This window comes from Ixodes scapularis, unplaced genomic scaffold (genome assembly GCF_016920785.2).
Source record: "Ixodes scapularis isolate PalLabHiFi unplaced genomic scaffold, ASM1692078v2 PGA_scaffold1__304_contigs__length_218370807, whole genome shotgun sequence".
NCBI classification, from domain to species: Eukaryota; Metazoa; Arthropoda; class Arachnida; order Ixodida; family Ixodidae; genus Ixodes; species Ixodes scapularis.
Window position 1 is genome coordinate 35,812,839 of NW_024609846.1, and position 26,451 is coordinate 35,839,289.

At 45.9% G+C, this 26,451-nt stretch overlaps 1 protein-coding gene across 1 annotated transcript in view; it reads right to left on the minus strand.

The window, feature by feature from the left end:
• Positions 1-1,348: 1,348 nt before the first annotated feature.
• The window catches only part of LOC115316323 (cytochrome P450 3A41), a 43,823-nt gene continuing 18,720 nt past the window's right edge, over positions 1,349-26,451 (minus strand). Inside the window, exons 11-13 of the mRNA XM_042290686.1 lie at positions 18,327-18,415; positions 2,951-3,088; positions 1,349-1,607 (exon numbers count right to left, since the gene is read on the minus strand). Of these exons, the coding sequence (XP_042146620.1) occupies positions 1,370-1,607; positions 2,951-3,088; positions 18,327-18,415 (465 nt within the window). The 3' untranslated portion in view covers positions 1,349-1,369. The remainder of the gene's footprint in view (positions 1,608-2,950; positions 3,089-18,326; positions 18,416-26,451) is intronic.

The window sequence follows — 26,451 nt, forward strand, 5'->3', positions numbered from 1 at the left end:
AAGTACTTAACTCGGGTGGCTGGCTTCCTCCAGTGCCTATTATCTTCACTAACTTTACACAACAAGCATGTTTCGTTGGCTATAAGGCAGCCATTTCATTTGCTGTACAAAAATATGCTAATGTGTCATGCGGCCAAACTTTTATTGCGCTCCAGTACTGATCAATCAATGTTATATTTTCCCAAAGTTGTATTTTTATACCAAGCATATGTTTACCTTTATTTCCGGAGATGAACTCCCACAACAATGAAGAATGATACAACTTTCAGCTGTTCGCGCAGCGTAATCGATGACCCCTTCAACGACATATTAAAACCGGAACATTCCTTCCCGCTTTCTTGTTTTTATCTTCGCCATTTCTCCGTCATCGAACGCGAGGGACACATCTCAGTTTCACTGGTTCAGCGGATTGCAGAGACAAAGATCTTGCCTTCAACTTCAAGGGCACCTGAAAAATAGAGTAAATTGTAAACAACACCCATTCTGATGGAGAGAACAAACGCCTAGGAGCTATAACAATTGAATGCCGGTTTGCTGCAACAGACGACGTATTCTGTCGTCGTGTGGCATATCACTAACAAGTTCGTCATTTGTTAAATTACCCCATTGTATATTGCAAATATTCCCCAATAAGGTATTCTTTAACAAACACAGACTTAAACCAATGTTGGACGTGTACGTTAAAGGCCTTCCTAACGAACACATTTACAGAATCGGCGAGTCAGCTCGCGATCTCACGGCATTCGGCGTGCGCACATTCGCTCATCTTTTAAATGAGTTTGTTCTGAAGGCCTTCAACTTAGCCGTCTGGCAGAGGTACGTATGTTATACATTATTTATACTGCGGATAAGCCGGTCGAAATTTGCTGAGTGTTAGTAATCACATAAATCGACCATTATGTGATCGCTAGCCGTTTTGAAGCAAATGTTGAAGCGGTTTTCATTAAGCCTTGAGGTCTTAATTTAGTTTGTAAAAAGTATAAGCAAGGCAGTAAGGTGGATTGTTTCCGGTTCATGAGTCAGCTTCGAAATTTCTGGTAACGCTACGCGGTTTAAACACTTACGCGTGAAGAAAACAAAGATCTGATAAAACCGACTAGACTTCGATTTGGTCTCAATAACTGGGTCTAAAATATTTATTTTTTATTTAAATTTACAGCATTGTGGTCAGCCATGGGTAAGGAGTATACGTTCTAAAAGATAAGATATTTTATGCGAACGTTTTATAATTGTCAACTATAAGTGAAGTAAAAAGGTTTCGTGCACTTTTCGCCCACGGGGCGTTTTTCTGTGCGATTTCTGTTTAGAAAAAGTTTGAAACGGCTGAGCCAGTTTATGAATTGCTTAGAACACGACATCAATATTTTTGTCACAGGGAGTCGCAGTCACTTTCAGTTTTATTTCTTGATAACTTGTCGATATTCCAGAAATTATATACACATACCTGGGTTTCACTGCACCTCTGAAATTTGATATTTTGGAGAAGACAAGCAAGCGTCGCCTTGGTTTGTAACATTCCCATCCTCTGACCAACGCAGTTTCGGGGCCCGGCACCGAACGCCAGGTACGTGTACGGGACAAGAGCCTCCTTGTTCTCTGGCAGGAATCTAAAAATAAAAACGCGTAATCAGTCGTACTGGATTAAGGCAACACTGCAGGCTACAAACGTGCAATTTGCAATAAAAAGGTATTAATACTGCACCCAAATTGTAGATTAGCGCGTGTTTGGTGAAACATGCAGGTTTTGCTAAAAATGGATGATGTGCGTTCTTTTTTGAATGACTTTTTGAGAACATTATATATGAATAGAGTGGCACGCACGCTGATTTGGATTATGATAACGAACATCAAGTCTCTTTATTCTTATTAAGGTATAGAATCGAACACAAGTTTAGTTCAGAAGCCAACTATACTACCTGCTTAAACTAACGCCGAAACTGATCAGGCCCCAGAAGACCCATGGCCGGAAGGGCTGTTAACTCTTGGCCAACATTGTTTTATTTTTATAGAAATCAGTTTTTGTTTTTCTTACTGTTTGTACCTACCTTATCGTCGGTTTTGAACAGGGAAAGTAAATAATTTTAGAAAAGAACGGATTTTTTGTTTTTTTAAACAGGATAAGTCTCATCTGTTTCATGGCCTTTTACAGCTCGGTATATTATGATTTATATAAAAATTTTAGCGCTTTACGCCTCAATTTTATATATTATATTATGCAAAAGAATGTGCTCTTAAAATAGTTTTATGAATAGAAAGTTACATCAATTTTTAGGCGAAAAAAAAATGGTTTCAGCAGAGTTTCATTGAATGGCACTACAATACTAATGTGACAAAACATTAATATCGTAGTACCATTCTGTGAAACTTTCGTGAAATCATGTTTTCGCTTAAAAATCTATGTAACTTTCTATTTATAAAGATATTTTAAAAGCATATTCTTCCGAATAAAATAATTAAAAAATTGAGGGTAAAACGTGTAAAATATTATTTATGGGATTGCCCCGAATCTGATGGCCTCATATTGCCCAGCCCTTATCAAATATTACACAACACAAAACTAACTGCATGTTTTTTTGTTTCTTTTTTTTCTGTTTTTTTTTTGTAAAATCCTCCGACGAAGTGTGAAACCCGAACTGTTACCTCAGTCCAATATTGCTTTTCAGCATGGTCATCTTGATAGTCACAGCAGTGCTCGCTGCACTTAGGTGAATAAGATATTATACATGACAGAGTAGGCTTACACGCAACTGATTAGGACAACACTCGTTCCAGCTAAAAATTACCGTAACTATGCAATTTTTGCACAATCAATAATGTGAACTTTCGACATGAGAGGAACTTCAGAAATTCAATTCCTTTTTCCTGTGGTTAGGGTGCAGTGATAATTTAATGTTGATTGTGCCGCTTTTGTGTTCGCAACATGTGAAAATCTTGGAATGGAAGCACCAACCTTTCTGGCTTGAAGCACTCAGGTTCGGGAAAGAATTCCGGGTCGCGATGCATGCCTCGAATCGGAATTTCAATGGACATTCCAGGGTAAACCTTTATACCAGCCACTGAAGTCTTCTGGGTGCATCTTCTTATTAGGCTGAAGTAAGTAGAGCTCGAATTGAACACCAGTGTCGTTCATATTTGCGTCAGCTGACAAGGGTTGAGTAATGTTCTAAACTTTCAAATCAGTATTATCTACACAACCAAGCCAACCATTAAATACTTCAGATTCTGAATCAAGACCTGCACAGCACTCATAGAAACCGCCCCCCTCCCCTCATATAAGCATAATATATTAATATACGTCATGCACACGCACGGTTGGGTGTCACAATTTATTCCTGTTATAAGGCCAATGAATGCAACTAAAAAATGACCCCCCTTGGCTGAACAACCAACATAATTATATTTAAGTTCCTCGTACCTAAATACATACACTCTAAAAAAGCCCTGGAGTCTGCTTTCCCGCACAACACTCGGAGAGCCAATCACCGCAACTTACGGAGGCAGCTCAGCGAATGACGATGCCGAAACATATGTTTAGACCCAAAAACGCAGTCTGAGTTGTGACAGTAAGCAATGCAAGCGTGACGTTTTGCATTGCTTAATGTCACAAGTCAGACTGCCTTTTTCGGTCAAAACATATGTTTCGGCATCGTCATTCGCTGAGCTGCCTCTGTAAGTTGCGGTGATTGGCTTTCCGAGTGTTGTGCGTGAAAGAGACGCATAAACTTTTTTTAGAGCGTACGACGCACTGTTTAATGTGATTTTAGGCAGTGCATGCAGACAAACAGATCTCGGCACATGACGAGCGAATGAAGGTTAGCGGTATTTTCGAAATCACAAGTTAATCATCCTGAAATGCACATATGCTTTGATCAGAAATCGTCTTTGCAATTTTTGAGCTGACAGAGATATTTTTTTTAATGCTTAGACTAAACGAAAGCTAGAGTGAATTTCGAATTTGAAAAATAAGTAAGAGGTTGGATCTCTAATAGTACCAGGCTGTCGAACCGAAATCTTTTTCGTTCCTGTTTTCGTTCCGGTTCAGGTAAGACGGTTCAGCTCCGGTTCAACTCTGGAGTGAAAAAATAAAGGTTCAAACCGTTCGAACAGGTTCGTACTCATATGCTACAAAAACAAGTGACGAGAGCAAAATATAAAATATGATTTTATACAAGTGTTACATATTAAAAGCAGAGGCGCACATTATTGTGTGGAACGAACGAGCTAGTTCTAGGACACCTCGGGACGTGGGTGGAAGGGCAGCTCAATGCCAGGCAGCTGACCGAAAAAGCAGGACGTCGTCAAGCATATCCGGAGAAAGGTGGCACCTCGGAGACAATAAATGAACTTCAGATGATAAAAGACCCGTTCCACTCTGACCTGGGTCGTAGGCACTCCCACGGCTACTTTCCCCAATGTGTAGAGTTCTGGATGGCGTTCCCTTCTCTCCTCGCAGAACCGCAACACGTTAGCGTATCTTGAAAGCCGCGGCTCATTGTAACAGTTCCTTGAGGCAAGCTGTATCAAGTGGGCTGCTGGTACCTCGAACGTGCACGCCAGCCTAAACCTCTCTTTTTTTGAGGAGCACTTCCAGGGCGTACTCTGGATCTTCTGGAGCCGCCGCAGTTTTAGAAGAAAGTGTAGAATCTTGCTCGCATTGCAGAGCTGTAATCCGCCTCCATGTCTTTGTCAAATGTAACATAGCCTGGCACTTTTTTTCAGGAGTGAGAAGAAGGCGGTACCGGGGATCCATGTACACTGCTGCACAGACGTCCATGTCAAGAGGTTGTCGCTCCCTCTTTTTCATTGACTGTACCAAGACCTTTACTAACAGCGACGATATCTTCGAAGTGTCCATGGAACATCTCAGCCATGCTCCGTAGAAATCTCCTACAGTGAGATGTTCCCTCTGCAATGAATTCGTCGCCAGTTCTGCCGGGCAAAGTGACACTGCGAGGATTTCGACTTCCGCCCATACGTCTTCAGTTCACCTAGAGCTTTCTTCTTTAAAGAGGAAGCCTCCAGCGAAGCCTCCTAGTTCAAATAGCCTGGTGCGCATACGCAGCGTGGACATCCACCGCGTCGGACAATCAAGCACTGGTTTGTTCAACCCTAGCCCTCTGATCAAGGACACAACCAATTGGACACGTAGTCTCTTAAGAAGCGCACGGCTTTCTTCAACAATGTGCCCGTAGCCCGAGCCTTTGAAGGCATCGCTAACTGCCAGCTGCAGCGTGTGAGCGGCGCACCTTATCCGTTCTACCAAGCCTGAATCATCAGAGAGTGTGCATTCAAGATTCTCTAGTAGAGATTGCAGAGCGTGAGACTCAACTTCAGGGTCCCTGGAGCCGACCTCTCCTTCGGAGTCAGAACATTTCTCGTTCATTTTAGTGAGGAGACGAACAGCTTTCACCATGTTAACACCGTTGTCTGTCGTGACGCTGTATACCTAGCTGACGTTGAGATTGAAGCAAGAGAGTGCATCTATTACCTCGGACGTCAAATGTTGCCCCGTGTGCCTCTCAATGGGTTCTCACTTGGTGTTATGTACCGGCGCCACCGGCAGGTGGACTAAGCAGCCGATGCCGCCAGCCTCGTGACAATCGCGTGCCAGCGAGAGCTCGGGCACTTGTTCCTGGATTGACAACCGCGATGGACGCACTGTCCACACTGTAAAGCTGGCAGTAAAGCTTGTGTTGAGAGAAACGAACCTGCGGCTTTGAGAAGATGGCGACTCACGGCATCATGGAAGCGTTCTCGGGAAAGGGCTGGTCATCTTGGTCGGAGCGGCTCATCTACTACTTCGAGGCCAATGGCATAAGGGATGACACCACGAAGCGGGCCGTTCTGTTAACTCTGTGTGGTCCCTCCACATTTGAAACGGTCAAGGCATGGGTGGCTCCCAAATATCCAAGTAAGTTGAGTTTCGAGGAGATCGTGGGTTTTCTCCAAGCACATTTTGATCCCCGGCCGGCAGAACTGTTCAGCCGTTGCAAGCTCCGACGGCGAGATCACCAGCCGGAAGAGTCAGTGACCGCTTACGTCGCTGCTCTTAAGAAACTTGCAGCAGACTACAATTTTGGGAATGTTACAGTGACTCCGACGACTAGCACAGCTAGCCCTCCCGTCTCAGCGCCACCTGCTGGGGCAGCCGACGGCACGGTCAGCACGGTCACAACAGCGGTTCCCAGCAACGCGACGATGTTACCCATGGACATAATGTTGCGCGATCGTTTTGTTTGCGGCCTTCAAAATGAAAATCTCCAGCAGCGGCTATTTGCGGAGCGGGACTGTCGTGAGGACCTATCTCCGGCACGGGGTAATTATCGGTCGTGCCCAGTGGCCAAACCACTGTTTGGGCCTCAGGGTCCCTCTTTTTGAGGCGCGGCCTCGGGTAGAGCACTCTGCGGGGCTTGGGGTACACCGGCTTCTTAATGTCGAAGACCTGCTGCAGCAGCTTCTCCTTCTCCAGGTACTGCTCGTGAGTGGTTGACCTGCTTTTCAAGCGCTCCTTGGCGTCGGGGTCACTCCACTGCGAGAGCCGCAGGTCCCCCCGTTCCCTGGCACTCCCACCGTTACTAAGTTGGTTTAACCTACTCGGCATACTACCGTCGACGGCAGCGACGATTTCACCTTCCGCGTCAGACACCTCCTTCAGGGTTTGTTCGGTCGAGTGTTTCGCTCCATGAATATTCCCCACAATAACGTCATACGGATGGTCCATACACTTGACAGTTACCTGTCCCGTTAGGAACGGCGACACAAGGCGAATGTTTGCCTCTGGCAACATCAGACACGTCCCGTTCACTAAAAATACGCGACTGACTTTGCCAGTAAAATATTCAGATGCGACCAGTTCTCGGCGCGCTATCACGGTGTTACTCCCGGTGTCCCTCAACACCTTTACTGCTTTGCCGTTTAATATCCCATCTGTGATTGGCATAACGTCCAACAGAATTGGTCTCGCCTTTTCAGTCATATTCATGGTGGGCGTTCTGAAGGCGTTTCTTGTGATTTTCTTTCTTCCCCGTGAGAACGCGTCCGTCTTACCAAGAGGATACTCATCGGGTTTTACGAAACATGAAACTTCTGTCTTTCCGTTTTTTTCTTGCGGACATGATCTGGACTCGTGGCCTGACCTCTGACACACTTGACAGAATACGCGTGTTTCTGGCTTCGATCGGCAATCTGCTGCCTTGTGGCCCAACTTACCACACAAGAAACATTTTATCTTTAGAGCGGGTTTGCTGTCATGCACATCTTCCTTCAGGGAATCTAAGGCTTCCTTGGCCTCCCTCCTGAAATTGGCCAGATTAGGCTGGCCCCGCGCCTCCAGGAAGTGGTCCGCCATTTCAGCCAACGCCGAGACGGTCTTACAGCTTCTTTCCTTTAAGAAGACAGCGAGCCTCGGATGACAATTCCGAAGAAATTGCTCCCCAATGATCTGGTCACGAACCCCTTCATACGTTTTTGGGCATTCGTTCATACTGACCCAGCGGTCGAAGAACCCCTCTAGTCTCGCAGCAAACTGGCTCCCTGTCTCTCCGTCCAACGGCTTGCTCTTTCTAAATTTCTCGCGGTACCCTTCTGCCGTGTACCGAAACCGCTGGAGCAAAGCCTTCTTCACCTTATCATAATTCAGAGAGTCTTCAGGTGACATCCTACCTATGACCTCCAGAGCTGGGCCAACCAGGCACATGCTTAGAGCAGTCGCCCACTTCTACTGCGGCCAATCACGCCCCTGCGCTACACGCACAAATCTCCTCAAATACGAGTCGAGATCGTCCATTTTGTCATCGAAGGGAGGCATAAGCTTGTGAGGACTAGGAGATAGCGATACGGATGCGCGACGTGACCCTTCACTGCCATCTGTTCGTCCTATCTCGGTTGCGCTAGCCTCTGCAAGACGAATCTTTAATTCGATAATGCGTCGCTCACTTTCTGCCTTGAGGCGCAGTGCTTCCCTCTCAGCAGCCCTCTCTTCTCGTTGGCGTGCTCGCTTTTCGTCCACCCAAGATCTCAACTCCGCTCCTGCCCGTCCCTCAGCGCCCAAAGACATTAGCTCTTTAACCTCCATTCTGATTAATTATTGTTACGTAGAAAAACGAGGGAACAGAATATCTTGTCCTGTCGCGGACGCCAGTTAATTGTTGCGAGGTTCTTTGGGGTTAATAATTGAAAAGATACAATGTCCTTCGTTTTTCTTAAAACATGTATTTACAAAATAAATCAAAGAGTTCATATTATACTAAAAGAAATAGGAAAACAGTTAAAAAAATGGAAGGAAGGAAAACGCAACTGTCACGATGTCTTTGAGTCACCATGCGCAGCAGTGGGCTTGTGTCTGTGGCTGTCGTTGTCGGCCGACGGTTGTGGCAGGCAGTCAGGAGCGGGAGCGGTTGGCTTCCGTCGATGACCCAACAGTCACCGCACCAAGTGCTCGTGCAGTAGGAAGCCGGGCAGCGTAGGTTTCTATGCGCTGCCCTCGCTGGAACAGGCTGCCGGTCAGACAGTAGGGGCGAACCCCGATAGCCCTGGTCGATGGCGCCGTTCCCACCCAGCACGTTCTACCGGCCAGTCCTTTGCACGCTCTTCCTGCACGCACTATTAATCTCTTCTCTTCTTCGTCATCTTCCTAGTCCCTCTGAGCCGATCCATGGTTGACTTGCACTTCTTCATTTGCACACTGAGTCACATCATCACAGGGACCTTACTTTTCTGAAGGCGTTCGACATTGCTGTACGAGCCGAGAGCGCCAAGTACCACCAGCGGCAGATAAAAGCCGATTTTCAAGAAATAAACAAAGCGGAAATAACGCGTCCGGCACATCGTCGTCAGGAGAAGACGGCGCGCTATCGTCCACGCCCTGTCATCATTGTGAAGAACTCCACAATCCTAGTTCTTGCGAGTAACGGACATCAGAGTGTAGGTACTGCGAAAAGACAGGGCACATCGCGAAAGCAGGCTTCAAAATAAAGAAAAACGCCCAAAACTCTGTACAGGCACTCGACCCACAGGAAAATCATGGCCCTTTTACGAAACTGTCAGGCACTCTGGATGACCTGTACGCCGTAACACCGCAGCGAGAGCCGTCAGAGAAGGTTATGATAAGCCTGGAAGTTCAGGGTGTTCCTCTCAGATCTGAGGTGGACTCGGGAGCGGCGTTTTCTTCGGTCGATCAGCGAACAAACGTTCCAAGCGGCGTGGCAAAGGAGCCTTCCAGAATTTACAGACGATAACATCGCTCTGCGTACCTGGTCTGGGGAAGGCATCTAATCTCTGGGAACAATTCACGTCATAGTCCAGTTCAATGAACTGCAAATGAACTTGCCTCTTCTTGTGATGAAGCACCCCTGATGTAACCTTCTTGGGCGCAATTGGGCGCAATTGGGCGCAATTGGTTGTGCCCAGGGAATTTGCCTCAGCAGCGTGCACCAGGTGTTGGGCGGCAGCCTGACAGCCACCATCGAAAGGTACGGGTCAGTTTTTGATGGGAACCTGAACGGCTACGACGGGCCAGCGGTAAGCCTAGAACTGGAAGACAACGCGTCACCCAAGTTCCTACGAGCTCGCACTGTGCCCTTCGCGCTCAAACCAGCGGTGGAAGCCGAGCTGCAAGGTCTCACTGAACAAGGTATCCTTGAACAGACTCAGCACTAGAAGTGGGCAACACCCGTTGTAGTAGTGAGGAAGAAACACGGCAGCATCAGACTTTGTGGTGACTACCGCAGCACCGTCAACGCTGTGACGCTCAAGCCGTCATATCTACTGCCGACAGTGACAGAGGTGCTCGCAAAGCTGCGGGGAGGGATAATTTTCTCCACCATCGACCTGGCTCAAGCATACCAGCAGTTACGAGTTACCGAGAACACAGCTGAAGTTCTTACCATCAACACAATAAAGGGCCTTTATCATGTCAGGCGACTTCCTTTTGGCGTCTCAGAAGCGCCAGCAATTTTCCAGATATGCATGGAGACAACACTTGCAGGGATATCCGGTGTCAGCGTGTATCTGGACGACATTATTGTCAGCGGTGCCACAACCGCGGAACATGCCCAGCGCCTGAACCTTTTGCTGTCAAGACTCCAAGAAGCTGGCCTGCGGGCAAACCGTGAGAAGCGCCTATTTGGCGTTCCTATTTGTCATACCTGGGCCACACGATCGATGCGGTTGGTGTTCATCCAACCAACGACAAGATCAAGGCGTTCAGGGAGTTGCCAGAACCAACGTCAAAAGCCACGCTGCAGTCGTTCCTCGGAATGCTCGCATTCTACGACAGCTTCTTACGAAACCGAGCGACTGTAGCCTGCGATCTGTACAGACTACTAGCCAAGAACGTCCCTTGACACTGGGAAGAGCGCCATGCCCTTGCTTTCCGGAAAGTTAAAAGAGTTGGTACTTCGCAAGAAAACGTTAGCTCACTACGGTGAGTCAAAACCACTGCTTCTGTCCTGTGATGCGTCACCATATGGCGTCGGCGCAGTTCCTGCGCAGGTCGACCACGAAGGCAGGGAAGCTTCAATCGCATTCGCATCAAGAGCTCTAGGCGGTGCCAAGAAAAATTACTCACAGCTTGATCGAGAAGGATTAGCTGTAGTGTTTGGGGCGATGCATTTTCATCAATACTATACCGGACGAAGTGTCGTTATTATCACCGATCACCAACCACTGCTCGGCATCTTGGGACAGCAGAAGCCGATACCACAAGTCTTGTCTTCCCGAATGCGGCAATGGTGCGTCAAACTATCGGCGTACGATTACAAACTCGTGTACCGGCCTGGGAAACGACAGCAGAACGCGGACGTTCTAAGCCGTCTGCCACCACCTGACAGTGACGACGAGCCTTGCTCACCAAAAACATCTTGATGATTGATGCCTTGACAAGTTCTTCGCTGACATCAGAAAAGATAGCAGCCATGACATGCGAGGACCCGATTATTTCCCGCGTTTACGAGGCTGTACAGCAAGGCAAGCTTCATGAGCTCACGGAGAAAGGCTTTACCACGTACAGAGAAAAAGGCGCAGAGATGTCCACTCAAAAAGGATGTGTCATATGGGGATCCCGGGTTGTCATACCAGCCTTGGCACGTCCTGAAGCCATGAGCTTAGTGCAAGCTGGACACAAGGGAACTGAGGCCTTGAAGTTATCTGCTCGCAGCTATGTGTGGTGGCCTGGCCTCGACCGCGACATAGAGGAGGCAGTTGGAAGCTGCCCCATTTTCCAGGAGTTCAGAAAGATACCAAGCAGGGCACCGCTTCCTTTGTGAGATCACGCATCACTTCCTTGGAACACGCTACATTTGGGCTTTGCAGGTTCTCTGGAAGGAGACATGTTCCTTGTCGCTGTATTATCCTACCCGAAGTGGCTGGAAGTTCGAAGCATGACTAACGCAACATCTGCAGCGGTCATCAAAGAACTCCGAGGTATATTCGCAACTTTTGGATTGCCTTGCAAGGTTGTTTCCGACAACTGAAGCGTCTTCGTATCCAATGAGATAACGGACTTTTATGCAAACAATGGCGTGAAGTTTGTGACCAGTGCTCCGTACAATCCAACGACAAATGACCAAGCCGAGCGCATGATTTACGAACTAAAGCAAAGTTTGACCAGAAAGAAAACGGGGTCGCTGTCACTGAAAATTGCTAGATTCCTGTACAAACAACACAACTCAGTTTGCAGCTCGACAGGAAAAACACCAGCATTCTGGATGTTCAACAGGGAGCTTACTATCAACGTCAGTAGATCACCCTAACAAGAGATCGCCCAATCCACGATAATTTAGAGACGACACCGAAACATACGACAGACGCCGGAAGCGGGAGAAGGGAGCAATCTCCAAGAAATAGGCACCCTCCAGAACGCTATGGAAGCTACGTCTGAGGGGAAAGAGGTGTTATGTACCGACGCCGCCGGCAGGGGGACTAAGCAGCCGATGCCGAGAGCCTCGTGACAATCACGTGCCAGCGAGAGCTCAAGCACTTGCTCCTGGACGTGTCCTGAACCGAGAACCACGATGGACACTCTGTAAAGCTGGCATTAAAGCTTGTATTTAACACTTGGTCAATGGCTAGAGCGCCAACCTCCCCATTTCAGCATACTGCACGTTGATTCCCAGCAGGGAGTGGTCCAGTCGCGATGCGCAGTCGGGCTTCAACAATACATGCGGTTTTTTAAGGGCAAACCTATTCCTTTTTGCATCATCCTAGCATCTTCCCGGACTCTGTCCTTGACCACTGCAGCACTTATGGCACGCTTATTGCACAAGGCTTTTATGAATCGGGTCGATGATCAGGCGAATGCCTGAGTCCTCAACGAGGCAAAATGGCCGTCCGTTCTCTGTCACTAGCTCGGCGCGGCCTCTCATTTTAGTTTCCTCCGTCATGTCCAGAAACAGCGATTGTGACGTTGTCGGTCGAAGCATGTTCCGTGTATCCACTTTCCTCGCCTTTGCTCCCGTGGACTCTTCGTGACTGTCTGTAGCCGAGCGCTTCGAGGACGCAGCTTTCTCAGCTGCTTTCTCCGATAGTAGCTGCTCATGTTAACTTTAGTGGTGCCGCTGCACATGGCGTTCCAAGTTTAAACCATGATCGACAGAAAAAGCCTGCCGACAATTTCCGATTTGGCACACTGACAGGTTAGAGACGATGTCATAGATGAAGGATCTTCTAACAGGATTTGCTTGGTCACGCCCTTGCACTTATTATTTCGTTCCAGAGCCTCAGGGCATCACACATGACGAACTGAAGGCCATGTCTTGGACAGGCAACTGAACATGGGGCAACAGTCCGCCACAGGGGTCACAGCGCAACCAGCGCAAATAAAGAACCGAGGAGGGACTAAAGGGGCCTCCCAAGGGCCGAAACAGCCGAACCGCTAAGCCGAGGGTCTCGCAGAAAAGTAAGTAAGAAAGAGCACTGGCGCAGAGTTCCCCGCTAAAGAAGCTGCAGCGGACGCTAGCAGCTCGCCTAGCATATCCAGTGCTAAGAGCCTATATTCCCGGCTGAGCAGCGACGCGCGGAACGTGAAGTCTCTTTGTACGATTAGAGCGCTGAATTCTGAGGATGGCTCGTAGGATTGGCCGCGGTTCATCTTAGGTTGAAGCTGAGCATAAGCAACGAGCGTCGTCGCGAAGCCTGCCAGTTGGACGACGGAGCCATGGAGTGCCTGGTTCGAGACATGAAGCGTGAGGATCTGGTAGTACAGAGCAGCAAAGAGCCCTTTCTCGGTGAACCTGGACGTCAGTGCACTGCTTTTGCAGTGGCGAGGACTCGAAACACACTTTCGGGTCCTCGCGTTTTGCCGCAGCGTCTCACGGCAGCGGCGAAACGCTGCGTTTCGGCGTCTCGTCGCAGCGGCGAGACGCTGCGTTTCGGCGTCTCGTCGCAGCGGGGCGCCTGTCACGTGGCTCTCCTCTCATCCGTTGTCTGCCCCTCTACCTTTTCCATTTCGGCGGCCTTTTTTTGTGGCGATCTGCCAGTCTTTGTCAGTATATAGAAATCGGAGGCTATGGCCTGAGAGTCTGAATAGAGCGGCGGCAACTCGCAAAGCGCGTTTACCATCCGCTGTTCGTTAAGAAACAAAATAAAAAAAAAAACGAGAACTCACGTGGAGGGTGCGTTTCCTTCTTCATATATGTTAAATTGCTCATTCACTCACATGCTGTGTTTCTTCTGCGAATGTAAAGGGGAGGCGGCGGCTTCGTCAAGTAGCGACATGCTGCTTTTTTTCCCTGACACTTCCCCTCTCATGTGGAGAGGAAATAAGATTGACTGATTGAAAGCAATGCTCAGAAGAGCTGTGCGTCCTTATGTTTGCGTTTCTGAGAGGGAAACGTTTCGGTCCTTGCTGTTTCTACTACCAGAGATCATAGCTGTTCTGCTGTTTTTTGTAGCTGTAACTGTTGATTGAATCCCTCTCCTCCCGTTCTCAGTGCTAGACATTTTTTTCGAGAAGATTATTATATACGATGAGTTATTTCAAAAGCAGATTAGATGGCAACTAGTACAGGTTCTAAAATATCCATCGGCCTTTGTATCGCTTTCTTATGCGATCAATTGTACAATAATATCAAGGCGTTTAAAGTAAATTGCACAGAATTCTACAAAATTGAAGAAAAGAAACACCAAACAAATCTTGGACTAAACGCCAAAAAAAAAAGAAGAAACAAGAAGAAAGAGAAGTATAGACAACACTGGGTGTGTTTTCTATACCTCTCTTTGTCTTTCTTTTTTTTTGGGGGGGGGGGGGGGAGCGGGGGGGAGGGGGCGTTTAGTTTGTGATGAAAAACCAACTAGCCCAACTCACAGCTTTGCCACCAAAAAGGCTCAATAATTGGTCACTTTTACTGAGGTACGATTGGGAATGTTCTAGTGATAAAATTTAATGATGAACCGTATCCGGTCCCAAGGAAACGTGGGGACGAATGGGGGCGTTTGTTAAAGAAATACATAACACCACAAATCCCAGAGAATTTATAGTCCCTGTGTTCATTTCTTTTGCGTTCTCGAGACGAACTTTATAAATTATTAGAAGACCACTATGTGAAAACCTGATAACGGAACGTTAAAGAGCTTTCCGCTACCCCGCCGTAAAAAGCAGTATAACGTTTCGCTAACTGGATCATGAAACAGGAAATCTAACTGGATTTCTTGCTGAAAACTTTAAATCCAGTTTGCAGACAACTGTTTGCAAACTGGATTTCAGTTTTCCGGCAGGAAATCCGGTTAGATTTCCTGTTCACTCAGGTTCGCGCGAAAATAACGTGTTTTTGTTGTTGTTGTTGTTGTTTTATTGCGGCTTACGGTTTGGGTTCGGTTCAATACCCCGAATAGAACCAAAAACTACTGGGTATATTTTTTTATGTTAAAACTATGAGGGACGTAATCGCAAATTACACTTTCGCAATACCGCCACCCGGCCCGTGCTTCCCGCTGAGCGCAGGCGAGGAAGGAAAGAAAAGAAACTAACAACAGTGACCTTGACAATGACGTCACGACACCTTTGGCAGAGAAGGGTGGCAGGAAGATTCCCACATGAACCGCGGCAATCGCTTCACTTTTTTTTCCGTAATAAATATTATTTATTTTTACTTCTGTTCAATTTAGCAGCAAAAATCGAATATACAAAACAAAACTTTACGAAAGGCCGTTCTTGATTTAGTTTTCCAGGCGGTTTCCAGCTATTATTTAAGAACATTAAGTAAGGGAATCTTTGAAAAAGTGTACACGCACACAAGGGGGGAGGAAAAAAGAAAGAAAGACGTTTACACATCTCTCTAATGCGAAATTAGAGCGCAGTATTTTGAATTTGCGATATACCTTGCTAAACAATTTGAGAAATATATATATATATATATATATATATATATATATATATATACATACATATATCACTCCTCACATACTGGTTCTGCACCCTTTTTCTCTTCCGTGTCCTCTTCCTCATTCGTACCCTCCTCCGTCTGTACCCTCCCCTCCTCATGTGGCGTACCCTCCCCAACTCCTACTCCGCACCCTCCCGTCCTCCCACAGCTTCCCCGCTAAGTTTAGCGGGAAAACTGACGCCACGTGACCTCAACACCAATTCGATTTCCCCGCTAAATTTAGAGGTGAAACTGACTTCAGATGAGTTCATGTCACATCAGCTATAAACAAATTCTGTTTTAATGAACAAAAGGTAAGGGCGCAAATGAGCTGGTGGTGGTTAAACATTTCGACAAAAACCCCAAGACTGGGACAAAAAGGGACGGACAAACACAAAGTCTCAAACACAGCTGAATTTTATTTGACAAGGAAGGGTGCTTATATAGGCGTCAAATCCTACACAAATCAAAAGAGACGAAGGAAAGAGAGGGAGAAACCTTCACAAACAAAGGAGACAAAAAAAAACAAAAAAAAACGTGCCTCATAGGACAAACCAAGCGCTGTATAAACGATCGTCTCACCGAACACAAACGTTGTGTCAAAAACAAAGATCCTTATTCGGAAGTATCAAAACATGTAGTGGAATGCACTAATTGTCTACCCAACTGGGACTCAACAACAGTCATCTTATCAGAAAAGGATGATCGGAAGCGTTTGATAAAAGAATCTATAACAATCATGAATCATGGGAATGCGGTAAATAAGCCATCCCTCACAATAGATAATGAACAAAGAAAGTTTTTACAAATTTGATGTCTGCACGTCCTGTCAATCGATGTGTTGAGGCCTTTGTCCGATTTTAGTCTTTTCGCTTTGTTGTTTCCTGGTCGTTGGTTCGTTGCGTCCTTCCTGTTATAGTGTTGGGGTTTTTTGAAGACTAATGCACTTTGGTCCTTCTACTTTGCTTTTGTTTCTGTATAAACGACCTGTTGCAGTGTTGGGGTCTCTTGGGGACTAATGCACTTTAGTCCTTCTACTTAGCTTTTGTTTTTGTATAAACTTTTCAGTTCTATTGTAATGCTTGTTTTTTGTTGTACTGCTTGTGGCACGGTTTTTTTTGTCTTCTTTGTTTGTGAAGGTTTCTCCCTCTCTTTCCTTCGTCTCCTTTGATTTGTGTAGGATTTGACGCCTATATAAGCACCCTTCCTTGTCAAATAAAATTCAGCTGTGTTTGAGACTTTGTGTTTGTCCGTCCCTTTTTGTCCCAGTCTCGGGGTTTTTGTCGAAATGTTAAATTCTGTTTATCGGCTAGATTTAGCGGGAAAATTGACGTCACGCGACCTCAACATCAATTCAATTTCCCGCTAAATTTAGCGGGGAAACTGAATTGGTGTGTAGATCTGTGTCGTCCCATAATGCAACACTGTGCATACAGTTTCCTCGCTAAATATAGCGGTAAAACTGTCATCACGTGACCTCGATACCAATGCAGTTTCCCCGCTAAATTTAGCGGGGCAACTGTGACGTCCCATAATGTAACGCGCGCGGTCATGCCGACGGCGACGCCGACACCGCTCAACGAGGAAACGGGCGCCTGAGAGCTCAGCTGCGCTCGAAAAAACACGTGATATAAAACTAGCGGAATGCTACTGTTGCGATTTTTTTTACTCTCGTCTCTAATCCCTTTGTAAACGCAAAGTTTGCTTCCCCAATGTTTTTGTCCCTGTCGAATTAGCATGTCTACCGTGTTTTCCGGGCTATAGTCCGCACCCGGTGCACAGTCCGCACCCAGTGCTTAGTCGACACAAAAATTATTCTCATACAAAACACACCTTGACAAAATGCCTGCATTCTCAGCTCTCAATTAAGCTTGTATTATACATAAATCATCATTAATACACTCTTTCATTCGCAAAATTCGTCACGTCTCTTCATACGAACGATCTTGAAAAATAGAATTCCTGTATAATCCTCACCCGTAGTCAGTCCGCACAGCCTAAAATTCCTGCTTTTAAACATAATAGTCCGCGAATTATAGCCCGGAAAATACGGTAAAATGAATCCATGAGAGCATTGGAGCACTAAATTACCACCTGCAGTTAGGCACTTTCAGCAGATAAAGAATATCAACAGCGGAATATTCATGACTGTTCCTCTGAGACGTAGCTTTAGCACAGATAAATGATGTGTTCGAAAACGAGACGCTCTCGGGTTCTGTTTCTTTTTCTACCACTGTCAAAATATTTTCGTCATTCTACCCTAGTCTCGGATTAAAATCGTCATGATAAATTATATGTTTGATTATAATCGCCACAGAGTTTTTGCTCTTGTTGAAGGGGTGACGAGTGTAAGATTGTCACCCCTTTCGACAATTACAGCTTAAACACTTAATGATTTCTTTGAAAAGGTAATTAGCAGATTTTTTTAATAAGCAATTGGATTTTCCAGGATCTTCCTTCATCTAATATCCGCCTAGCCAAATACACACGCCGTACAAGCGCTGACCATAGAACGACTGCAGCCGTTTTTAAATCGAAATAACCTGCAAAAATTAAAAATATAAAAGAAAAACACGATGCACAAAGAAATTTCCTACCAAAACTTTTTGTTCAGGTTGGGCCTGGTGAAGTGTTCAAAATTATCAATTGTTTGGGCGTTGAGTCACCGAAAAGAACACGTAAAAATATTATTTTGAGGGCTCGCCTCAGAAATCAACAGCACGTTCATTGCAGACATTGTTCATTCCAGCAAAGGAAGCACGGGACGAACCTCTCATTCACACCGAAATCCCCCACGGTATTTAAGTCATAGGGGTCATTTTCATGTTAAAGCTCTGAGAGATTGCAGACATCTTGGCCGGGATTCGAACCCGCCACCTGAGATTCCACAAGCCACGTATTCGTCAAGCGGGTTCCTTTCTTTTTCTTCATTTTACAGTTTATGCATCTCAAAAGAGGCACACTTACAATGAGTCAGGTGTGTACAAACGCAAAGTCTCGTTGATGACAGCTTCCAGATATGGCATGTCCTTGAGAGATTCGTAGGTGACGCCATTCTGGAAAAAGGGGGCGGTGCATTCTCAAGAATATACGTATAATTTATGTTATACACGTCCTACTTGATTGTAACCATACAAAAATGATGATCTATTCACACGCCCTCTACATTTTTGCAATCACGAGGCCACAGAAAGAATAACCTTACTTCTTTAAATGATTTCCTAATCTAGCTATCTTAGTGTATAAATATAGTGGCAAATGTACAGTCGATGCAGAGGTCATTAACACTCAGCAAGATAATACGCATTGCATCAACTTTTGCTCCTTTTTTTTCTGAGAAACGGGGCTTGTATGAATCATACTTGGGTAGTAATTCAATTACAGTAATTGAAATATTGTAATTTAAATACTTCTATTGGCAATTTATAATTGTAATAATTACTTTCGGCTAAAAGGAATTGTAATTTAATTACTTCCTAGCATGAGTAATTGCAAAATCTCAGGCACAATTACAGTTATTTTGAGAAACTTTGCGACTCCGACGGAACCTCTCTCAAAGCGTCAGCGCCAGCAGAAGCGGCCTAGCTCTCGATGAAACACTTGCACACAGGCCCGTACTACGCACAACATAAATATCATCGCATTCTTTGTTGTTTTGTTACACACACACTTTGGAGTCTACCTCAACGGCGCCGTGTAGCACCATCTGCGGTCTGAGCAGAAAATAATAGCGTAAACATTCCAATATATATATAAAAAAAAAAGCTTCAGCTTTTAGCCGAGGTTGGGAATTTTATTTGTCTATGAAGTTATTTTTCTATCTTTTTGGCCAGTTTTTTACGTCACTGCGTATTTTGTATCTTTGTATTAGTTTGAAGTTTATTTCCTGTTGGTTTCACTTTGGATATTCTTTTCATAAGCAATTTGGAGACTTACCTCACTCCTGTGAATATTTTCATCAATGATTCGAGAGCCCCGATTCGCTTCTCATGCATTTCTGAGGCATTATAATTTCAACTTAATGTAAATAACTCATAATACCATGATGTTTGTATGTGAACTTGGTCGTATTAGCGCGTGGGGATTGCAGTTTTATATTAACACTTGTAAAATATTCATATATGACTAATTGTCGCATTTTATTTGCCTGGCTAACAAAAAAGTATGTCAACCGAAATGTTTTTATGTTTTTCTTTAGCTATCTAAGCGTTTTCCCGCATATCAACTAATTTAATATTATTTATTAAAATATAAAAATATAGTACTTCATTGCCCCAAACTGTCAAGTTCTATCATGAATTTAACAAAATTCATAAAAGACAAGTACATTATGTGTCATTTATGTAGCGATGCGTGAGCCTTCTCAAGCATTGGGAGAAGGAATGAACAAATAAATCCATTGCATTCTATACAACTCGTTTAAAGTTACATGGCCTAAGTCGGGTCGCTTTCAGAAATAAGTAATTGTAAAGTAATTGCATTACCTTTCAAAAGTAGTTTGTAGATGTAACTAAATACTTTTCACATAGTAGTAATTGTAATAGACTACTTCCATAAAGCCCTGCATGCAACACGGCGCGCGTTGCACTCTGGGAACTAGTTGGCCAGGGAGGAGGGTGGCATGGCTTCGGTTTCGATCGACACGTCAACAAGAGATTGTTTTCGGGTCCCGAGAGCGTCATTTGTGGTCTCCAAACTAACCTAAATGGTCAGCCTCGAAGCTTTAGCACAAGCCCGAGACGTATAGCTTGTCTTAACGCACGCTTGTTGTATTTTTGTACTTGAGCCTTCCTGTGAGCGTTCCAATCGAGGTATGGGAACGAGCCAGTGCTGGGAGTCTCGACGCTGCGTAGCTCGGGTGCTCGGGGATCTTGCTTGTGTACGAATCAACAAGCTGTAGCAAACAATAAGTATGCATACATCGAGCTCGCGCCTTTACATCAGTGTTGTTGATCAGGAAGTTTGCTTCGTGCGTCCATAGACGAAATATTACTTTTTACAATTACTGTTTTTCTTAATGTGCCTGAGTATGCGAGGTAAAACTCGGAGGTGCCATTGAAAAGCTCAATTTTAACACACTTATCTCTTATCTGTACTGACCCGCAGCACTGCACGAAGTGAAGTCCCCACCCGCTTGCATTCCACTAATATTCACCAGCGCGTACGCGCATAACGTTATCCTGCAATCATATAGGCGAATTCGCGCATACAGACCGTTTTAAGAATGCAAAAGTCGAGCACTTCTGTGAAGAATGTCGCACCGTTCGCCGGAAATGCGTCAGACGGGCATGAACCCCTATGCGCACCGCATTGGGGTTCATGCCCGTCTGGCGCACGGTGCAACATTCTTCACACAAGAGCTCGAACGAATTCAAAGCGCGTTTGACGGTTGCTAATGGCAATACTATTTGTTATGTTTTTGCTTTCTTCCTGCCTGAGTGTGCCGAGATAATTTCAGACACACCGTTCCCGGCACAGATCTCGGGCGTCAGTAGAAGCTCGTCCAAAAAGCCTTAGCGAGGAGTAGGGGGGACGCTTGCCTCCGTCGTAGCTAGCCGATCTCAGCGTTTGCGGAAAGTTAATTTTCTATCAGCATAAAATTTGAGTGGGAGATATATGATGACACGAGGAAGACATTATAGTAACTTTTGTGCAGTAGTGAGGTCGAATTTATTGCGTTTCCTTAAAAGTTCATACGTAAACGCTTGCTTCAACTATGATACCCCGTGAGGATGCGGCTTGCTTTTCGCCCAATGAAGTAACAAGAAGCGGACGTTTGGCAAACAAAATGCGTGTAAGGCTCCAGACGAACAAATTTCAGTTGTAGTTCACTGGTACTAGACGGGATTACTGACATTGAGCTCAAAGATGCACTCGTCGGGTGAGGTGACTAAGCCACGACTATACGTTCGCATACGCACGCACAATATCCGGTGTTTCGGGAACCAAGGAAAGAGCCCCGGTCTTCGTTTTGTATCGCTCGAGAATAAGTGTATTGTACGTTCGTGAAAAGTCAGATAATCGAAAACGCAAGCAGCCCGTTCGGTCGCGGCGTAATAGCATGAGATGAAGCTGCTCAGTCGAAACCGAAACCGAGTGGCCAACTAGTTCCCAGAGTGTACTGCGTGGTATTTCGCCGCGATGGGGCGCGTCGGTTTTGGAAGAAGTCCATTGTAGTTAAACTACTTTTGAAGCGAAGTAAATGTAATTAAATTACATTTTGGAAGTAATTTACCCATGTATGGTGTGAATACTTAAGCACCTGAAAACTAGTCGCGGGGAGTTTACTCTAAAATCAAGAACAATTATTGTCCATGACATGTATACAGTGTGTGCGCATGTTACAAAAACAAATCCGAACTTCCGGGAGAGTATGTCACTTCCTTTTGGCTATTGTTTTTGCTTGTTTGAGACCACACGCAGGGAGGAGCACATACTTTGAAAGTCTCACCCCCGTGGTAGCCTAACCGAGGTACCTCCTGAAATTTACCTATACGGAATCGACATCCCTTCCTGTTCCCGTTGGTGAAAAGAAAGAGCACTTGTTTCTCAATGAAATGACAAATCTGCCGAAGGTATCGTGGGCGCATCTTCGCGTCTACCGATATTTCCAGCCTGGTCCGTATACCTGAGAAGGACTTAAAACCTACAAATCCCTAAAGGCATTTAACTACTTCGTGGATGGCAAGGCATCGGCGTTAGGTCACCTACCTCCACCAGTCGCCCAAGGTACGTGCACTGCTTCCCCACAGGGGTCCCCGAGCCGGGTCGTGGTTTTAGCGGATAATCTTCCAAAGGTTTTATTAAGCCTTATATATCTCATCGTTGAGTCGACCTTCAAATACCTTGAGCAAAAACACATCGGCGACATGAAAGGCACCAAAATGAAAGGAACCAATGAAACGGCTCCAAAAGTGCGCCGTCAGAGAGGGCGCTGTCTTGGGAAGTTCGCTATCACCGGGACCACAGCCGACGCCACGATCTGAGTGAGCCAATGAAATGGCGCCAAACGTGTGCCGTCAGAGAGCGCGTTGTCTTCGGAGGTTCGCTATCACGTTTACATCGGCGCTTGGGTTCTCACCTTCAAGTCCTCCAAGAGATAACACAGGAGACACTGTGAATTTACACTTCCTTAAGCGCGACGTGTGCCTCTGTAAGAATATTTTAGTGTTTTGACTTGCTGGCTTTGGTATTCAATGTTTCTTTCACAGGTCACCGTGCACACTGCGTTTGTACGTGCCGTGATGGCCTTCCTTGTACGGAGATGCTCGGTCGAGACGCCGCAGCGCCGGCGCTGCATTCTCGCGTTTGTCGCGTGACGCCATCTGTCGGCAGCATATCGAAGTAGGCTAGCACCGTCATAAGACTCATAACCTCGGAGATCCCGAGGCGCGCGCGCGACTGCTTCTCCGGCCGTCCCATTCGTGCGGAGAGGGCGTAATCGGAAAAAAAGAAAAGAGAACGAGGCGGCGTCTTTCCGCGGGCAGGCGCCCTCAACCCAGTCATTGACAGCATGGCGCGAGGAAGAAGCCTCCAAGAAAAAGTACCGTTACGTCGAGTTACCGCAACTCCTACTTAAAGATTTTTGTGTAGTGTGGTAGAACGGTGAACAGCTGCTCTCGGCAAGTATATCGACAAGTTGTGATGCCTATTTAATTTGAGATATTCATCTGGACATGTAGCGGCTAGCGCTGCGAGCGCGCCTTTTGGTATATTTGACTGCATTCTGTAGCGCCTGTAAAACTCCAGAAAAGAGTTATATCCAACATAAAAAGATTTGGATTTCTCAAAACGAAAATAACAATGCCGCACTTTTCTTTTTTAACCTCCGTACGGTGTTTGACGTAGCTTTTGGGCGTGAGCAGGTTTGATAGTATATAGTGCAGTCCGTGCTGTACTGCTTTTAGAATTTTTAATATTTATTACGCAATTTTTGCGGGCCATAGTGCGGTGTTGGCTTCTACTAGAAATACCTTGAAGCCGGGGTCACACCGCTCATACATTCAAAAGGTGGGGCGTTATCTTGTAAACATCTCGGTTACTCAGCTTTATCCCTAAGCCGAGGAACATTCCGCTCCTGAGGCGTCTATATCGTCGGCGGCCGCAACCTCAGCAGTAGCGAAACATGGCTGTCCACGCCAGTACACCCCAAACAAACTAAGGGAGCAGAAAAACGACATTCATGCTTTTGCATTCGCAAACTCATAAGAAGTGCTTAAGTGTCCTCAGAATATTTTTAACATTTTTTTTTTAATTATTATTTCTTACGCAGTACATGGGGGTCATATTGCTGTGTTTGCTTCTACTAGAAGCACCTTTAAGCCGGGGTCACACTGATTATGCATCAAATAAAAGACAGCCGGCTGATATCAGTCACCACAATATCCGTGGTTCGAATGCCGCGTGCGAGGTGTACCCTTGAATTCGTTGCCCCGGGGCATTCGAAGCACAGATCTGGTGGTGATTCGCGTTCGAATCTGTTTGCAGACTGTCTCTGTATGATGTATAAGCAAAGTGACCCCGGCTTTAGGGAAAACATTATGGTGGTTATTGTGGTTACTGAATCAAAACATTATCGTGGTTAATTGTGGTTACTGAATCAAAAGGTAGTGCGTTATCTTGTAAACGTCTAGTTTTTGGCACATTTAGCACAAACCACCGCATTCCGTTATGCACCTTCTGATCTAATTTAATTGATATGCAAACAGACAATGGGATCTCAAGAAAAATAACTCTGATCTTTCTATAAAATCCATACTTTTTCGTCTTCTAACCTGTTTTATTTACATATTCCAAGCCTTGATTATTTAGATTAGACGCCAAGTATTTGCGATGCATAGATATCAAGCAGTTTTTTTTGATACCCCACACTGCCTGTCATTGTAATGCCCATGCTGACCAGGAATGGCCGTACAAACTTTACAAACTTCTTCATACAATCCTAGAATTGTTTGTCTCATGGTCATCTCCTCTAGCGCAAATAAACCTCCTTATAAAATCTAGCTTCGAACAAAAGAAAAAAACAAAACCGAAAATATATTTCTTTGATAAAACAACCAGGCTTTACTTTTTTTTTTTTTTTTGTAAGTTCCGCACGTTGTTTCACGTAGATTTTTGAGACTCAGCACAAGGTTTGATACTACAAATGTGCAGACCTCGTGTTCTTTTTTCTTATATTTTGTTATTGTTTATTAGAGACATAATGCAGGTCATATTGTTGTTTGCTTGAACTATTAGCACGTTCAGGGCAGAAATTATGGCAGCAATGCACGACCCCAATTGTGGATGCGGGCACTCGTAACACACAGATGGTTTACGCCGGTTAGGGTGCGCATTGTGTAGGCGTACGTGTACGTGTTGATGGGGAGAAGCAATGGTATGTGACGGCGGCGGCACCGGGAACGAAAAGTAACACAGCTCCGCTAGTGCTCTGGAAGAGCATTTGCTGCACACACACGGAACCGTGCAAAAATATATACGCGCACACACAGATATGCTTCAGCGTCTGTTCCTCCCCCACTGTAGTTCCTTTTTAAACCCCCCCCCCCCCCCCCAAACACGCTTCCAATAAACATGCCGCTAAAATTTAAAAAAAAGAAATGGGCGGCTGGGCCCTCTTTATAGACTTGAATGCGAGGTCCGTACACGTCCCGGGCCCTTCATGAATGCTGCCGCGAAGCCCGAGCCCGGCCCGTGGCCCGCGGGCTGGCCTGTAGCAGTGCAGATGCAGACGTGCGACGCTGACGGCTCGCCCCTTTATTATGACTTATGACTGGGCGGACATCGCCACCTCGCGGCAAGCGACGGAGTTAGCGCAATTATACTCGTACATGAGACGGCCGGAGAAGCCTTCGTGCGCGCGATTCGGGATCTCGGAGGCCGCGGCACGTCTGCCAATACCACTGATCTCGATGACAATTGCTGGATCCCGCATCCCCGCTCCGCGAGTGCGGCCACCGCACGGCCATCGTGCATGGTATATTTTTGTCGTTGTGCTAGCGTTTCTTTGCGGTTTTCTAGCGTGCTATAGACACGTTTTCTACTCGTTCGTCGTCATTCGCAGAAGTTTTTTAAGATCCTGTATACCGTTGAAACTTGCCGTCGTGAACACGTGGAAAATTTTACAAAGGCGCAGTGTCACAGGAAAAAGGCACAACTCGTCGAAAGCAAGGGTCTGGCGGCGTGTTCAAAGCTTCCTTGGCACGCCGAAGTGCCGTGTCTTTGTGCCTTCGCACGCTTGGATACCGACCAAGAACCGACGCCGTGTGGATCGACGCCGTATTAACCAACAGTCGTCGCGCACCCACCCAAACATAAGGTAAAGATAGGAGAACCTGAAGTATTTCTCCGTCCCCTTCATGGCGGCCGAAAGTGGCGCGCACACCCCGTAGAGAAATTAAAACCTAGTACAGACATAGGCAGTCGTTAATTCGTTGACTTTCAGCTATATGTTATTTTCTCCCCAATCCTAATATAAAACATGTCCATAACGTAAAAAAGCAGGCCCCACTTCATCCCATAAAACGGCCATCACATCACTGATGACCGTTTTATGCGTGCTTTCAATTCATGCCATTAAGCCAACCGATGTATCTTCAAGAGGGTCCTTATCGAACGTTCAGTCAATGTCTTCTGCGCCAGTTTCTAAACTATGTCCACTGGCATTTTAAGAAACGCAAGCCTTGATTTATTATGTTTCCGCTGATTGCTTCGAGAAACGCCGCAATAATTATTACTTCCGAACAATTTGGCGAGCAAGTGTTCTAAAGTGCGTATTTTGCGCAATGGAACGAAAAGGGGAGCACGTCAGTCAAAAGGCGACGTAGGGAACCCGCGATGACGAAGCAGCCAAGCGCGCTTCGCCTTTTGGTTGAAGTCGGGAGGAAACAAAAGCACGTAAGCGCGTATTGTGGGGTAAACAAGCGCCCGGGGTGCGCCGCCAAAGAGGAGACGAACTTGCAGGCCGCGTAGTCTAAAGCTCGACACTTGCCACGCTCCAGTTCAGTGGATGCGAAAGAAAGAAATTAAAAGTAAGCGATATAGCTGTTCTTGGTTATGTCCATTTCGTAACGTTTCCGAATTTTTTTAGAGA